Genomic DNA, 17059 nt, shown 5'->3' on the forward strand with positions numbered 1-17059 from the left:
TGTTTGTGCTGTGGTCACTTTTTCAAGTAAGGGGTACTCATTGCCACCCACATCAGTGATGTCTTCAAAACGTAAACTTTGTTAAAAATGTTTTTAGTAATTAATTCCATCATGTTTTAAAATCTATAGAAAATACACTGAACAACTTCCGTGTTCTGAATATTTTCTTGCCTTCAGTTTCCATATCAATTTGTACAATCAGCCCTCCACAATACAATATCTATTGACTACCCTTACCCTGATTTCCTGCGCAAACTATCATCATTGCAATCAATTTCTCTTAATTACTAGCCATTATCTATACGAACTAACTAATTCCACAAATTGTTTATTGTCCTTTGGTAATGTTCCAGAACAACAGTTTCCCTTGCCTTTTATGTAATAGAAATCCCTTATCAAGATAAAAAATCTACTGACTGAACAAAATCCATAAAATTTACAATCAACAGTATAGTTTAGTTTCTACTTATTAATTTTTGCTCGATTGTGATTTAAGTTTCAAGCTCATATTTGTACCACTCTTCAGTCTGCTTCCTGGAAAAACCAGTACTGGTGTCATATGAGAAGACATGGTCATGACAACAAAGGGGCTGGAACTCCCAATCTACTGGTTGAGCGGCCTACACCTTAATTACTACACCATGGTTTCAATTCCAAATACTTAAAAGCATCCTTGTTCATACTGTTAGGTTGTATGCAGCTGGGTGTTGAATAATTTGCTACAAATCTGGTTCACATGCCACTGTAATTATGTTATATAATTGAGCCGCGCCATGAGAAAACCAACATAGTGGGTTTGCGACCAGCATGGATCCAGACCAGCCTGCGCATCCGTGCAGTCTGGTCAGGATCCATGCTGTACGCTTTTGGAGCCTACTGCAATTAGAGAAACTGTTAGCGAACAGCATGGATCCTGACCAGACTGCACAGATGCGCAGGCTGGTCTGGATCCATGCTGGTTGCAAAGCCACCATGATGGTTTTCCTATGGCACGGCTCAATTATATTTTATGACAATGAACCACATACAGGTATGTAATAAAACTATATTCTGTTATGTTCTGTTCTGTTTAATTCCTTATTCTGAGTTACTGAAATAACCAAATTGCTTACCAGTCTGATTGTCTGTTTCTAAGGTTAAACAGTATTTTAACAAAATATCAATTATGCAGTTGCAGTCAGTTAACCTAACTCTCTTGGTGCACTATATTTTGAAAGATACTTAATTTCCAGATATACACAAGTTATGTTTAATAGGACTGTGTTTGTAAGTTCTCATGTTTTACCAAACTAAGGGGAAAACTATACCCTATAGTGATCTATACTAGTATTAAATTTCATGAAGGTCTATCAATGGGTTACTTTGTTTGTGGAAATTTATAAAATTTAAAACAATTAAAGGGCAATAACTCCGCAGTTACTATAGAGATCCTGATGAAAGATATGCAAGCACCACCGCCCTATAGTGATCTATATTTGTGTTAAATGTAATGAAGATCCATTAATAGATTACACTGTGTTTTGGGAAATCACAAATTGTAAAACAATTAAAGGGCAATAACTCTGATTACTGAAGTGATCCTGACAAAATATGCACATGCTCCAATGCCCTATAGTGATCCACATTTGTGAAAGTTTCATGAAAATCCATCAAAATGAAACTTGGATACAGTCACAAAATTCCTTGTTTTACAAAATCTAGAGGAAAAACTGCTTTCACTAAGTCAAGGGGACAATACTTAATGTGAGCTACAATACTTTTTGAATTAAAAATATTTTCACATGGGTGTTTACCAAATCAAGGGGGAAAACTCTGCTTTTACTGTGCCAAGGAGAATAATACTAAGTGTGAGCCAGGATCAGGTGCTAATTTATAATTATGTAAGATTTGGTTATTCTAGCTAAACTACTTTTTGAATTTCAAGCATTTTCAATTTCTTTTTACCAAATCAAGAAGGAAAAACTCTGCTTTTACTGGGTCAAGGGAGATAATACTATATGTCAGCAAAGACCATGTGTTAATTAATAATTATGTGAGGTTTCGTGATTCTGACTAAAATACTTTTTGAATTATAAGCATTTTCAATTTCTAACTTACAGATGGATGGACAGACGGACATCCAAGGGGACAATGCCAAAACAACCAAATATCCCTCAGCCTTTTGGAGTAAAAAACAACAATATCAAAAGAGACTGTTACTTAGCTGATATGATATAAAATGTATAATTTTTTTTCTTTTTTTTTCTATATTTCATATTCTTGGAGTCTTTGTGTGTTTTATGAAGCATTGCCATCTGACTAAAAATTAAAAAAACATCATGATTTAAAGCAAACAGTCATTGATTGAGGAAGAATTTGAGTAAACAAAAGATAATTCCTAATAGTTACCATAATCTTTAATGTTAATTTATTAATTAGACGTAATAAATGTGAATGTGAAAATTGATATTTTAAACAAACAAAATGCTTTTAAATGCTTTCAGTCCTGGTGATTAAAAAATCATTCTCTCCACAGTTTACCAATATTCAAGAAATAATGACACATAGAATAAACAAGCAACAGGACACTAACGACATAGACAGCTGAGTTCTTAATGAGGAAAAACTTATATCACCATTGTATCAATAGTATTCAATATTTCCATCTCTGACTGTGGCTCACCTTCTCTGCAAACCATTTTATAGAATTACTAACAGACGTCCAATCGATTCCCCTTTTCTTTTTATGTTCTGTATTTTTTTTTGCTTATTCAAGTTATGTAATCAATAAAACTATTGAATTTCCTTGTATACCAAAAAACTAAATTGTTGGTAATTACTCCTCTAGTGTATTCCTGAATTGATTAATCTTTGGTGACAGTTGAACAGAATATATCACAATAGTGTATACGAAAGTCTTCATTAAACTGATTGTGAAAAAAAATGTATTTATACTGTAAAATATATCTAATTCAGCTACCATCAGACCCCAGTTAAGGGAAGATACATCATGCAGTGCCAAATCAGCAGGATGGTATAACTGTGGAAAGATACAAACTGTAGTGTCAAATCAGTAAGACTCAGTTCACCTGTGGGAAGATACATTACGTAATGTCAAATCAGCAGGACTCATTTAAGGAAGACACATCGTTCAGTGATCAGAAGACATTGCTTTTAAAAAATAACATGATTCAGTGGTCACTAGAACTCGTTATTAGGTAACATATATCATTTAGTGGACACCAAGGCTCACTGCGGGAAAGAATTATATCATTCAGTATTCGTAAGGACATAGCTTAGGGAACAAACATTATTAAGTTATCATCAAGACTCAGAGACATCCATTCACTCAGTGATCATCAGGACTAAGTTTTGAAAAAGAATATCATTCAGTGATCATCAGGACTTAGTTTTGAAGAAGCATGTCCTTCAGTGATCATCAGGACTAAGTTTTGAAAAAGCATGTCATTCGGTGATCATCAGGACTAAGTTTTGAAAAGGAATGTCATTCAGTGAACATCAGGACTAAGTTTTGAAAAAGAATGTCAAACAGTGATCATCAGGACTAAGTTTTGAAAAAGAATGTCATACAGTGATCATCAGGACTAAGTTTTCAAAAAGAATGTCATTCAATGATCATCAGGACTTAGTTTTGAAGAAGCATGTCCTTCAGTGATCATCAGGACTAAGTTTTGAAAAAGAATGTCATTCAGTGATCATCAGGATTTAGTTTTGAAGAAGCATGTCCTTCAGTGATCATCAGGACTAAGTTTTGTAAAAGAATGTCATTCAGTGATCATCAGGACTAAGTTTTGAAGAAGCATGTCATTCAGTGATCATCAGGACTAAGTTTCGAAAAAGAATGTCATTCAGTGATCATCAGGACTAAGTTTTGAAGAAGCATGTCATTCAGTGATCATCAGGACTAAGTTTCGAAAAAGAATGTCATTCAGTGATCATCAGGACTAAGTTTTGACGTCACATGTCATTCAGTGATCATCAGGACTAAGGTTTGAGGTCACACGTCATTCAGTGATCATCAGGACTAAGTTTTGATGTTACATGTCATTCAGTGATCATCAGGACTAAGTTTTAAAGAAGTGTGTAATTCAGTGATCATCAGGACTAAGTTTCGAAAATGAATGTCATTCAGTGATCATCAGGACTAAGTTCTGAAGAAGCATGTCATTCAGCGATCATCAGGACTAAGTTTTGAAGAAGCATGTCCTTCAGTGATCATCAGGACTAAGTTTCGAAAAAGAATTTCATTCAGTGATCATCAGGACTAAGTTTTGACGTCACATGTCATTCAGTGATCATCAGGACTAAGTTTCGAAAAAGAATGTCATTCAGTGATCATCAGGACTAAGTTTTGACGTCACATGTCATTCAGTGATCATCAGGACCAAGTTTTGACGTCACATGTCATTCAGTGATCATCAGGACCTAGTTTTGACATCCCATGTCATTCAGTGATCATCAGGACTAAGTTTTGACGTCACATGTCATTCAGTGATCATCAGGACCAAGTTTTGACGTCACATGTCATTCAGTGATTATGGAACTCATTGTAGGCAGGACTCAATTTCATATAACCATTAAAAACTGGGTTTTGTCAAGATTCATTCTTTAGTGGCTATAAGAACTCACTTTTTGGAAAGGACACCATCAGATTCTGTTCAAATACAACACAAGTTAACATTTCGAAAATTTTACGAAACTGAAATATCTGGACAACATATTCTTACAGTAGGATAATGTAATGCATCTGTTAAAAAAACACAAACAAAAATCCAGAACTGGCGAAACTAAGTATGAATTCATGTATTAGAATGAAAAACTAGTCAATACATAAGGAAAAATTACCACAATATCAATGACGAATCAAGTGAAAAAAGAATTATATCAAACAACAGTTAATTTATTTAAACAATAGATTGCAAAGGATCACAACCCCGCATTACTGTACGTTTAACTGACACTGTTTAGCCTGCATTTCAATCACTGAAATAGAACACACTGCACATTGCAATCAATGGGATAATTCATTATAATCTTCACATAAAAATTGATAATTTTGTTCCAATGCCAACATTGGCTCATCCTCTCAGAAAACCACCTCCACACACTATTGGCTGACCATAAACAACTTCATGCACTTGCCTATGTTCTGGATATTTCTCTCTCAGAACATTGCCATAATTACACACAAGATAGGAAATCTAATTAATTCAATATTAGACTTGAAGTGATTAGAACAGGACGTTTGTTTTTACAGGTGTGACCTTGATAAATACTTTGGATCAGAAAAATCAACTTTAACTCGAAAATATAAAACACAAGTACCTATGAAGGACATTTTTATAGTAAAGATGGCTGGTAAAACTAAAGTGGAAAAATTTGAAATAAAAGACCAAAAAATGCACAGTGCATGGTCAGATGACAGTGACAAAAATGTAACAAGTTTAAAACAAATTTTGAAACTCATGTTATATGGATTAGCGATTGCTGGAAATTACAGTTTTAGTGATATAAACAGTGCTGGAGAAAACTCAAGCAGTATCAAATCTGTGCTTTCCAAAATATACAGGACTTATGTATTTATATCTATTTTGATTATGGTTATAAAATTTATTGCAGGTTTTTTCTACCTGCCCACAGACTATTTCTACTTCAGCATTTTGTGTGCAGTATGGAGCACATACATACTTTGTATACAGTTGTATAGCATGAAGGCTACCAGTTCCAAATATGGACATTACGAAAAGGTATTTAAGATCTGGGATCAGAAAATTATGCCTGAATTCAAAGAACTTGGTATTGAATACCCATCTTTTAAACTAAGAAAGGGTGTAATAATTGTTTTGGTTATAGCATTCATTCTAGTAGTATGTAATACTGCTGGACTTGGTGTTCAAATTTACATCAGTGGAGGTTATTTCTATACGGCACCATTTGAAAGCAATCCTTACACGCTTACGGCATATTTCATACTTGTAACTGCCGAAATACTGGCTTGGATAATACCAGTAGCTTTTGTTATCAGTTTAACAAAGCTGATACAAGAAGCTTTTAACTCACTTAATAAATACAAATCAAAACTCTGTGAACAAAATGGCTGCAAAATGGTGGAAAATTTTCAAAAAATACGTATGCTGCATCTGAATCTAAGCAAGCTTGTCAGCGACCTTGATGAGGATCTGGGCTGGTTTTATGCCATCATTTTTACATTCAACATTGGTCTTAGTGTATTCACACTATACCAGATCATAAAGAGAACCTTGACGACATTCGAACTTGTGTTGTATGTCTTCTGGTTTCTATGCGGACTTGCTAGTATCGGACTACCAGCAATACATGCTGCATTAGTAAATGACGCTGTAAGTATATTTACATTTCATTTTTTTCTACCTTTTTTCATTATGCTCATTCCTTATGAAAAATGGATAACAGTCGACTGATGTAAAAATGTAGTACTGTGAAACAGAATCTGCCTCTGAGAAAAGAAAATTATGAGAACCACTGTCTCTGTCAAACAATTTTGTTTCTAAGCTTACTTGCCCATGCACATTGTGGATTGTGAACATTTCAGTCATTTAAAAAAAATCTCTTGTTGAGTAATATGAATATGCTATAAAATATATTCTTTATTCTTTACTTGTTTGATGCTTCCAATGAAAATATTTAAATTTTCCATGAAGTAAAATACGACAAAACCCAGGCCTGTATTTTCAAAACATTAGGATATGCTGAGAACATTCAGTAAATAAACAACAGATGTCACTGTGACTGTAATTGTCCTACATATAAACCTGGGTATAGTAGTCACCTGTCACTTTCATTCAGTCCCTTGGGTGCCCGCTGCAAACAGATTAGACTGTATATCAAATCTTCAGAAAGCTAGTGGCATTTCTGGCTTTTTTCGCAGGTAACATACTAGTTGCCATTTGAGCCGTGCCATGAGAAAACCAACATAGTGGCTTTGCAACCAGCATGGATCCAGACCAGCTTGTACATCCGCGCAGTATGGTCAGGATCCATGCTGTTCGCTTTCAAAGCCTATTGCAATTAGAGAAACCGTTAGCGAACAGCATGGATCCTGACCAGACTGTGCGGACAGCATGGATCCTGACCAGACTGCGCGGATGGGCAGGCTGGTCTGGATCCATGCTGGTCGCAAACCCACTATGTTGATTTTCTCATGGCACGGCTCATTTATTTCTGACATGTTTTTTCCTATCACTGTTTTATTCTATGTTGTCAGGATAGACTATATTGAGCAATGGCTTTTGGTACAAAAAATTTACAGAAAACCTTAATTACTGTAAAAAAGGGTGTGACCACCTTTAACATAGATGAAAAGAAACAAATAGTGCAAGAAAATTCATACCCTGTTTTTTATTTGTCTGTTTTCTTTGATATTCTAGTTTTAATTTAGAGTTAGCAAAACATCTTATTTACATGTAGTTCAAAGGTGGATACAGAGTTAGGGACAGACCCAGCAAGAATCCCCTCTAAAATATTTTTGCCTAATATTGGTATTCACCATAGCTCACCATATGATGCATATCTGCTTAAAACTTCATGGGAACCATACCTCCAGACCATTCCGGCTTGATACCCAGCTCCCCTGGACCCATAACCCTGGCACTTTCAAACACGCTTCTGTTGTGATAACTTACAACTACAATGGTCCTAAAACTAAACATTTGCCTTCACAGGTATCAAGCACTTATTGTCCATTATTGAACATACAACCACAACAGACAACTGAAAAAAGCAACTAGTATCTATTAGTGTCCTGACTGCAGTGAATGAGTTTCATCTTCAACCGTTTTCATGACTCTTTTCTACCTACAACCCAATGAAAGCTTTCAGTTTCTTTTATTAAAAACCTTTTACTGACTTCAATATCGATAAAAAAAACAACATACATTATCTGGTCAATCATTATAAGTATAAATAGACCCTGTAACATTCAGTACCTGTCATAATTCCAACACTACTGAAGAGGTCATCTTAAAACAATTACAATAAATAACAGAGGGTATGTTAAAACATCATTTGGAATATATAAAAGTTTGTTACAATTTTATTTAAACATGCAGATTTAAAAGCAGAGCAAGACACTTATGAAACAAGTGAATCAAGTATTGCCATGCAATACAAAGTCCCCTACTGGAGGGCACCTAATTTTCTCTACTGCAGTATAACATAATGAACTGATATCTGTCAATGATGTATAAACAATATTGTACTATATATACAATATGTTATAACAAAACACTTGGATTAAAATTTATATATATAAAAACCTATAGTTGTTTTCATATTGAATTTTTTTGGCTGATTATAAAAATGTTATCATGTAAGTTATTTATAGTAACAACAAACGGAAATTAATCTTTAAAAAAAAAAAAAAAAAAAAAAAATCTATATAATATAAGTCCACAAGAAACTCTTCACCAGGTAGAGATAGGTCAAAATACACCTAAAAATTGGATGTAACATGCATGCTGTACCACAGAAAAGTGGTCACGATTTTTCTCTACCGTCAGTAATAAAAAAGTTACAATAAAATCTATTTATAGTAACAACAAAGGGACGTAATTCTAAAAACAAGGGTGCCTCATGGTGGTGAACATTTGGTCCAAGTTACATCAAAATCCCTCCATGCATGAAGAAGAAATGTTCTGTACAAAGACATTCTTGAATTTGACCTTTGACCTCTAAATATGACCTTGACCTTAGACCTAGGGACCTGGTTCTTGCGCATGACATGTTGTCTCATCCAGGGGAATATTTGTGCCAACTGATATCTAAATCCTGCTTTGCATGACAAAGTTATAGACCGGACAGGAAAAAAATCCTCTTGACCTTTGATCTCAAAGTGTGACCTTGACCTTTAAGCTAGGGTACTGGGTGTTGCGCATGACACGTCGTCTCATCATGGGAAACATTTATGCCAAGTAATATTGTAATCCCTTGATGGATGACAGAGTTCTGGATCGGACAGGGAAAAAACCTTATTGACCTTTGACCCCCAATTGTGACCTTGACCTTTGAGCTAGGGGTCTGGGATTTGCGCACGACACGTCGTCTCATCATGGGGAACACTTGTGCTAAGTGATATTAAAATTCCTTAATGAATGTCAGAGTTATGGACCGGACACGAAACAGACCCTGTTCATGCTATGTTAACATTTGACTGCTAAGTGTGACCTTGACCTTTGAGCTAGGGGTTTGAAAGTTGTGCATGACACATCGTCTTATTATGAGGTACATTTGTGCCAAGTAATATTAAAATCCCTTCATGGATGGGAGAGTTATGGACCGGACAGGAAAAAAGCCCTGTTGACCTTTGACCTCCAACTGTGACCTTGACCTTTGAGCTAGGGGTCCGGGTTTTGCGCATGACACGTCGTCTCATCATGGGGAACATTTATGCCAAGTAATATTAAAATCCCTTCATGGATGGGAGAGTTATGGACCGGACAGGAAAAAAGCCCTGTTGACCTTTGACCTCCAATTGTGACCTTGACCTTTGAGCTAGGGGTCCGGGTTTTGCGCATGACACCTCGTCTCATCATGGGGAACATTTGTGCCAAGTAATATTAAAATCCCTTCATGGATGACAGAGTTATGGACCGGACACGAAATTGCGGACGGACGGACGGACGGACGGACAGACGGACGGACGGAATGACGGAAAAGCGCATTCCTATCGTCCCCGAAACTGGTTTTCAACCAGTAGGGGACTAATAAAACTTTACAGCCTTAATAAAAATATCAAAAGAACAATTTAAATTACAAACAAAGAACATTTTAGCTTTCTTTTTTAAACAGATGGTTTTATAAAAACTATTACCATAATTATACTGATTGCATACAACATCTATGTTGAACTTTTTGAGCATATCAAACAAAAATCATATAAAAACTTAATAATGGATAGTCAAACGAATGCGAAGAAAGTGGAAAAGAATGACGTTCTACAGAATGAATGAAAAGGGGACAGTAAACACGGATCAGACAAGAAACAAACTCTTAAACCAATCTTGTTTGGAATGGTTTGGAATGGCGCTTGCTGGATGTGACATTGGTCTGACAAATAATCAGTTGGCAAGGACAAGTTCTCTTAAATCTGTAGCATGGTATATGTACAGATTCATTTACTTTGTGGCAATTTTGTTGTTCCTCTGCAAAGCTGTGGCAGCATGTTTCTACATACCATCTGAATTATTTTCCATGTATTTGCAATTTGTTTTCTGGCTTCTGTTCATTTTTACTACATACATAACTATTCTTAAGGCTACAAGCAGGAAGTATGGACATATGGAAAAAGTGTTTAACTATTGGGCAGACGAAATTACACCTCACTTTGAGGACCTAACCATTCAGTATCCAGGAACTAAAATGTGAAGACGAGGCATTATTGCATTAACTGTTTGCATAATTGCATTATTCTTCAATATTGCCTGTGCTCTTGTTCACATACACATGACAAATCCTGATCTTGTTTCACTCTTTGAAAGCAACCCTTTGTAACACTAATTGTTGCCTTTGGTTGCATTGCCGCTTCAATATTTACTTGGGTTATGCCTGTTGCTGCAACTGTTATCTTTTCAATGTTTCTTAAGGGAGCTATCAATGCTACAAACAATTACATTACTGCTGTATGCAATAAACGGAACCGTGAACTACGTTGCCACTTTGACAAAATACGCCTTATGCCAGTGACCTAGATCAGGATCTCAGCAGGATCTATGTTACAAATTTTGTTTTCAATGTTGGATCCTGCACCTTTCTTCTGTACCAACTTGTCCGCATTTCTATGGATACTTATCTTCATTTTTTTTTCTGCATTTGGTAAGCAGCAGCCATTTTTAATGTTATACTCCAAACAATACATGCTGCACTTCTACACGTTTGTGCAGGCTGATCATGGTCTGCAACTGTTCGCTATTCAGTCAGTAAATATTCAGCTAAAGGTTAAGCAAAGATGGACAATCCACCTTTACCTACAGCTCATCCTGAACCACATGGTTCAGGTGAGCATAAAACCAATTATAATCATTAAAATGTGATGAATGGAACAAAAACAATAAAAGAAAGCTCAAACTTTCTACAGTTAAACTTGCTCCAGCGACCACATCTATTCTATTAAGTGACTTGTCTTAAAAGACAACTTTTTCAATTACCTTTTGTATCACTAAAGGGAAAATCATGTTGTATTAAGAGACCATCTGTGTTAGGAGACCGGTTTCTTTCCTTGACTTCAGTGATCAATTTATCCAAGTTATACTGTACTATGACTTTTTTACAAACCAATATTTAACATTTCATCCCACAATCAATCAAAAACAATTCTCTGCTGACTATGATCACTGATGAAGCATTTCAACATGGAATATAATATTTACAATCACACTTTAAAAATCAATTTGATCTCAGGTGGGATAACAGTTTAACAAAACAAGTGGCTGAAACCATTAGAGCTACTCAAACAAAACAGTTCCCAAGTGATGTACACATCGAAAGCATGCGATGCAAACCTGTCCTGGATGAGTATTTAGATAAAGCATTCATTTATACCCAGTCAATTTAATCATACATTATCATGGCTGGCTAAACAACATTTCAGGCAAACTATCGGATTACCAGTGGAACAAAAAAAACATCCTCCAATATAGTTACAATGAATAATGCAGCCAAAAGTATTAAATGGAAACAAATGTACTCATAAAAGTTAAAACATCTTAAAATCTTATAAAGGAGAGATAATAAGAAATGGAATAACTAAACATGTAGTTTCTTGAAATGTGGTTTAATTGAAAATGGTTTAAAAGTTTAAGGCAGGATAGAAAAACATTCCATTACTATGTGTTAAAATGCACCATTGCTGCCTTAATAAATAAAGTTGATAACATAGCAAGATGAGAATATGCATACAACTGTACAACAGCTGAAGAGATGGAATCTAAATAAATAAATAAATAAATAAAAAGTGCTGAACAAGTTTACAACATTAAACATTAAACCATTGTAACAATGAAAGATCTGAATGAAACCAAAGTAGTGCCGACTGAAAAGATGGAAGAAGGCAACACAATCACAACTAAGAAATTCAACATAGAGAAAACATGTCTGAAGCATATTCTCGTTGCCATGGCAATAAGTGGTTGCTATAACCCAAACAAGAGGAAAAGTTGTAGCAGATTTTTTACCATTTACCGTATTTTGATTTTTCTAACATTACTTGCTTTTGTAGCAAAGACAGCATCTGGGTTTGCTTATATATCAAAAACTGAATATTTTGGACATGCTATTGTACTAGGATGGAATATCTGCAGTACCGTAATGTTCTTACTTTCACTGAAAATGAACCATTCTGTGGTTAGCAACCAAGACCATACCTTTGAATTCTTGAACACAACTGTGCTACCACAAATGGCAGACTTAGGGATCAAGTTTGATAATGTTAGTTTCAAAAGGAAACAAATTGTTCTCTGTCTAGTGGCCGCTGTTATCATAATTCTTGTTGTACTGTTCAGTATCTTACAATTAAGTGGAATCTTCGGAGGTGGAAATACCGCAACAATGACAACACCATTCGAGAGGACACCGTTGACGAGTTTTGTCCAAATACTACTACTAGTGGTTTGCAGCCTTCCAGTGACCATACCTACATTCTACATGATTGTCATCTGCTGCATGCTGACCCAATGTTTCAGCAGTTTCAATCAGTACCTGGATGCCGAGATGAGCCATGACGCATGTCGTATGCCACAAACCATGCAAACCCTCCGTCAATACTACACCAATCTCTGCAAAGCTGTAGTGGATTTTGACAAAGACTTCCGATACTTGCTTGGGAATCTATTTTTCTGGAATATTATTTTAAGTTTACTGACCCTCTATGTGACATTACGAGTGGATATGGGCAACAATGGAACTATCGGCATCATGACATACATATTCTGGCTGCTCCTTTGTATGGGAACACTTGTGGCTACATCAGTGTTTGCTGCGTTAGTAAATGAAGCAGTAAGACATTTTTCTGGCAATTAAGATCACATGATAAGATTCTGCTCAATTATACATTTTGTATCATCTTTCACAATTTCTGCAAAATAGACAAGTTTTTTGTTTCTAACCAACTCCACTAACATTTTATGCCACATTTGGGAGTAATTTATAGTTGGAGCATGTAACAACTATCTGAGGAATTAATCAAATAAATTGCTTGGCATCCATCCTAGACTAAAGGTTATGAGTTTCAGATTCAGATATCAGCTTGCACATATCATACCTGCAGAAGGAGTCGTGTCTGAGTTCTGGCTTGCTCAACATTAAATCATATTCAGCAATAATTTGAAAGTAAAATCCTATACAATAACACATATCAACAAGCCCAGTAAACTGCAGAAACAGAAGCAGAACCCTGGGCTGGTACACAGAACATTAGACTGAACACAAAGCTCAGGTTCAAATTAATTTTCTTTCCGAAAAGACAAAATGAGAAAAGCTTAAAGCTTGACATTACCACGGAATGCATGTTTACTTTTTTTCTTTATAAAAATCAAACCCACATAGACCAACACAATTATAACAAATCAATATCATCACAACTTCTTATAGCACTGAATGTAATCAATATCATCACAACTTCTGTATTAATGGCACAGTAAGTAGTCAATATCATCACAACTCCTGTATTTGTACCATTGAATGTAATCTATATAATCACAACTTTTGTATTTAACACACTGAATGCTATCAACTGTATGTCTACCAGTCAAACAATAACACCCTATACTAATTAAAGTGCACAATCAAAAGAAAACACTTTCAATGCTACACTAACATCACTACATTCAGCATTAACTTGATTTTTTCTCTTATTTTTCAGGCACATGCCCCACTGGACAGTATCTACTACATTAACGTACAAGACATCACTGTTGAGAAGTTAGCACAGGTGAAATACAAACATTTTTACAAAGAAATCTCTAAACTACCCTTAACCTGACTAAACTTGTTTGTATAATGAAAAGTTTCAGTGGCACATGTTTCTACTGCTATTTTACAAGACAGTTATGTTTGCATCTAAGCAAAACTTCTACTTCTCAAAGCTGTTGATAAGTACATGCTTTTTACAATTGAACTAGTTATCATTTAAGTTTAATTACATGCTTTTAAGAAAATGGAGTGGTCATCTTTTCAGTTAAATTTGTTCCTGTCCAAGCTGACTGGTACCCAAGTTGGATTTTCTACATGTGGACTGCTTATTATTACCAAGGAATTCATTCTTACAGTAAGTGGCCAAAAAATTATTTTGTTTTCGTGAAGTCTCCTGTAATGATATATGGTGAGATTTATTACTTCTTTTTTTTTGCAATCCATTATTTGGTTTTGTTGGTCATGAAGTCATTATCTTTGTTGGATGTTAAGTCATGCAGATACAATTTAGGTATACAAGTAATCTTCTGGCTATTTTAAAATGGTGAAGAGAAACATCAGGTGCTCCAGCGTTATTTCGGACACTCACAGGCGCCTGGGTAGAACCACCAACCTTCCATAAGCCAACTGGATGACTTCCTTACTTGAAAGTACCCTACATCCAAAGCTGGAATTCAAACCCACAAAGCTGCGGGGCAAGTGACATCAATCACTCAGCTATGGCCATACTGCAAATTCTTTACTGGTAAAGGATGTTCTCAGCAGCACCTTTTGGCAATATTGCAAGTGACTCACACTCAGTCTGAATATTCTTTTAATTCACAAACAACAAACAGTTTTAAAAAGTCAAATATTATCTTGTTTTGATGCTGATGGAAAGACATTTTACATTTTAATACTAAAGGTCAGACATCATTTTACATCTGATACTAACAGAAAGACACTTTTACATCTAATGCTTAAGACAGAAAATCTTATGCTAACGGCAAAACATTTCATATAAAAAGTTAAACATTTTACATTTGATGCTTATGACAAGATATTTTACACTTTATGATACATTTGATGCTAATCGTAAGATATATTACCAGTACATTAGATTTTGACATGAAGACAATGTATTTTTCAGATAGCAGGTGTTTTCCTGACATACTTTGCAGTGCTCTACACACTTTGATGAGGGTACAGCTTTGTCAGTGAAAATAAAAGTGTACATTCCAGACAAGTGTAAAGTCATCAGATGTCAGAAAAAAATACATATATTTGATGAGTGAGCAATGATGGATGCCATGACATTTACTCTCAGTAACAGACATATAAACCTAGATATACAATGGGATAAAATGGTGGCTTTATGTATAGCCTATAGTATGTGTCATTATTAAAATATGTGTCAGTGTTTTCATGTGAAGCAAATCGAATAACTCATGAGTGGCTTGAGATAATAGTGATGAGGATTAATTATCATGAAATTATAATGGATGTTCCTCAGTTCACAATCAGCCTGAGCTATTGACCTAACTTGGGGAATATTTTCCCAATAGAGGTGAAGATATATACATGTAAATCTCAGAAATATGCATGGAAATATACAGGAAATGCTATGATTGAAGAGTTTAATGACATAACAGTAAACCAAAAGTGGGTGAATGCCAAACTGACCACTTAAATCCTGACCTAAATAAAAGGCCTGAGTAGACAAGCCGATCAATAAGTCATGGATCAAAGTCTCAAAATCTTACTTCTGTCTCTGGCTATACTGAATTACTATAGTGTTGCATTGCTTAAATATTGTGATTTGTTTGTTTACATCCTTACATTACAACTGTTTTAAGTCTTTATTACTCAACTATTGTACTGACATCAAGTAAATTGTTTTCATTCAAGGATAAAATCAGTGTTTGATATATATGATTTAGATAGTAACTCCACCACCACCATATATCTGCCTATTTTGTGCCATATTCATTTTCAGCATGCTGCTTTGACGTTTCACAAATAGACATAATTACTATGACATACATACATCTTATATCAATGTCACACTTACAGCCTTTTTTTATATCAGACTGTAAATAAATAACATATCTAAATTACTTTTTGATATATGCAATTTTACTGAAAATGCCAAACTAAAGTAGCTGCACTGTTTTTAGATGAATCCAAATGCATCTATATAAAATAAACTACAAACCACTGTATTCTAGAGCAGATGTCATAGTAAGTACATAGTAAAAATGTGCCATCTCACAACCCATACGCATATTTCTAAGAACGTATTTAGCTAAAATATTGTGAAATACAGTGTAGTTTGGTGTAACAATATAATTTGTTGAAAACTGTTTTCAAGTACTTTTTATTCAGTACAATGATACACACTGAATCGTTCTATTGTTGTTAACTGGACAAAACAGTTCCATACAACCTCATACCTAAACATGTGAACTGTTAATGTTTCTATAATTACTTGTATTTTAACATACATCCGTATACTGTCTGTTCCTCAGGTGTCTGATTTAGTTTGAAAAGTGTAAGATTTCAGAATCAGTCAGAACACTTTCAGACTTTACTAATCTATTAGCATTTTCTGCCAAAATAAACATATTTCACACAATGTCACATCCATCCAATTCATTCACTAGTAAGAGAGCTGTGCACTTAACTGCTTTCGACTTTATCCATTTTTCTTTGTAGATAACAGACAGAAACATGCGTTACAATGTAGGAACATACCTTAATTTTGTTCTTCTTTCTTCATGGAATCTGTTAATAAATCTGTTTGCCTGAAAATATATAGTGGTTGTTATAATTATTCTGATAGTCACATACTTGCTTGTTTGATAATGGTTTAACAACAGTTTTCAACAAAACTTTAGTTACATGACCAAACTACTGTCAGGATTTCTAGATTACACACCAATGTTTTCCATAGTCTCTGCAAGTAACTGACAACTTTTCCAACAAACATTATAAGTACGGGATAATGAATTGTGATGTGCTGCAGGAGAACATTCATCTTTTGTGAAGAGAATAAGCCTGTTGTTGCATCTAGGGTGATTATCCTTGTCTCCACAACTGGCTTAACTGTCCAGGCATACAAACACTTTTAAAAGTAATC

General features: G+C 34.9%; 2 protein-coding genes across 3 annotated transcripts in view; one reads left to right on the forward strand and one right to left on the reverse strand.

The window, feature by feature from the left end:
- LOC123540837 (vacuolar protein sorting-associated protein 54-like) overlaps nt 1–17059 on the reverse strand; it is a 54287-nt gene that overhangs the window by 20500 nt on the left and 16728 nt on the right. Inside the window, exon 16 of the mRNA XM_045326153.2 lies at nt 16675–16724. Coding sequence (XP_045182088.2) covers nt 16675–16724 — 50 coding nt within the window. The remainder of the gene's footprint in view (nt 1–16674; nt 16725–17059) is intronic.
- Nucleotides 2948–16719, forward strand: LOC123540846 (uncharacterized). Of its 2 annotated transcripts, none has more exons than XM_045326166.2 (4): nt 2948–6359; nt 13892–13960; nt 14207–14296; nt 15071–16719. In XM_045326166.2, the coding sequence occupies exons 1-4, from the start codon at nt 5328–5330 to the stop codon at nt 15116–15118; spliced, it is 1239 nt and encodes a 412-aa protein (XP_045182101.2). In that variant the 5' UTR covers nt 2948–5327; the 3' UTR covers nt 15119–16719. The 2 variants fall into 2 exon arrangements, with proteins under 2 accessions (XP_045182101.2, XP_053401201.1); XM_053545226.1 differs by lacking the exon at nt 2948–6359 and adding an exon at nt 11570–13026.

This window comes from Mercenaria mercenaria, chromosome 1 (assembly GCF_021730395.1).
Source record: "Mercenaria mercenaria strain notata chromosome 1, MADL_Memer_1, whole genome shotgun sequence".
NCBI classification, from domain to species: domain Eukaryota; kingdom Metazoa; phylum Mollusca; class Bivalvia; order Venerida; family Veneridae; genus Mercenaria; species Mercenaria mercenaria.

Bases quoted from the DNA above. Each gene is read 5' to 3' on its own strand.
- LOC123540846 (XM_045326166.2), top strand. From the start codon at position 5,328: ATGAAGGACATTTTTATAGTAAAGATGGCTGGTAAAACTAAAGTGGAA. The intron at 6,360-13,891 runs GTAAGTATATTT...CTTATTTTTCAG, and splicing joins CTGCATTAGTAAATGACGCT to GCACATGCCCCACTGGACAG. The intron at 14,297-15,070 runs GTAAGTGGCCAA...TGTATTTTTCAG, and splicing joins CCAAGGAATTCATTCTTACA to ATAGCAGGTGTTTTCCTGAC.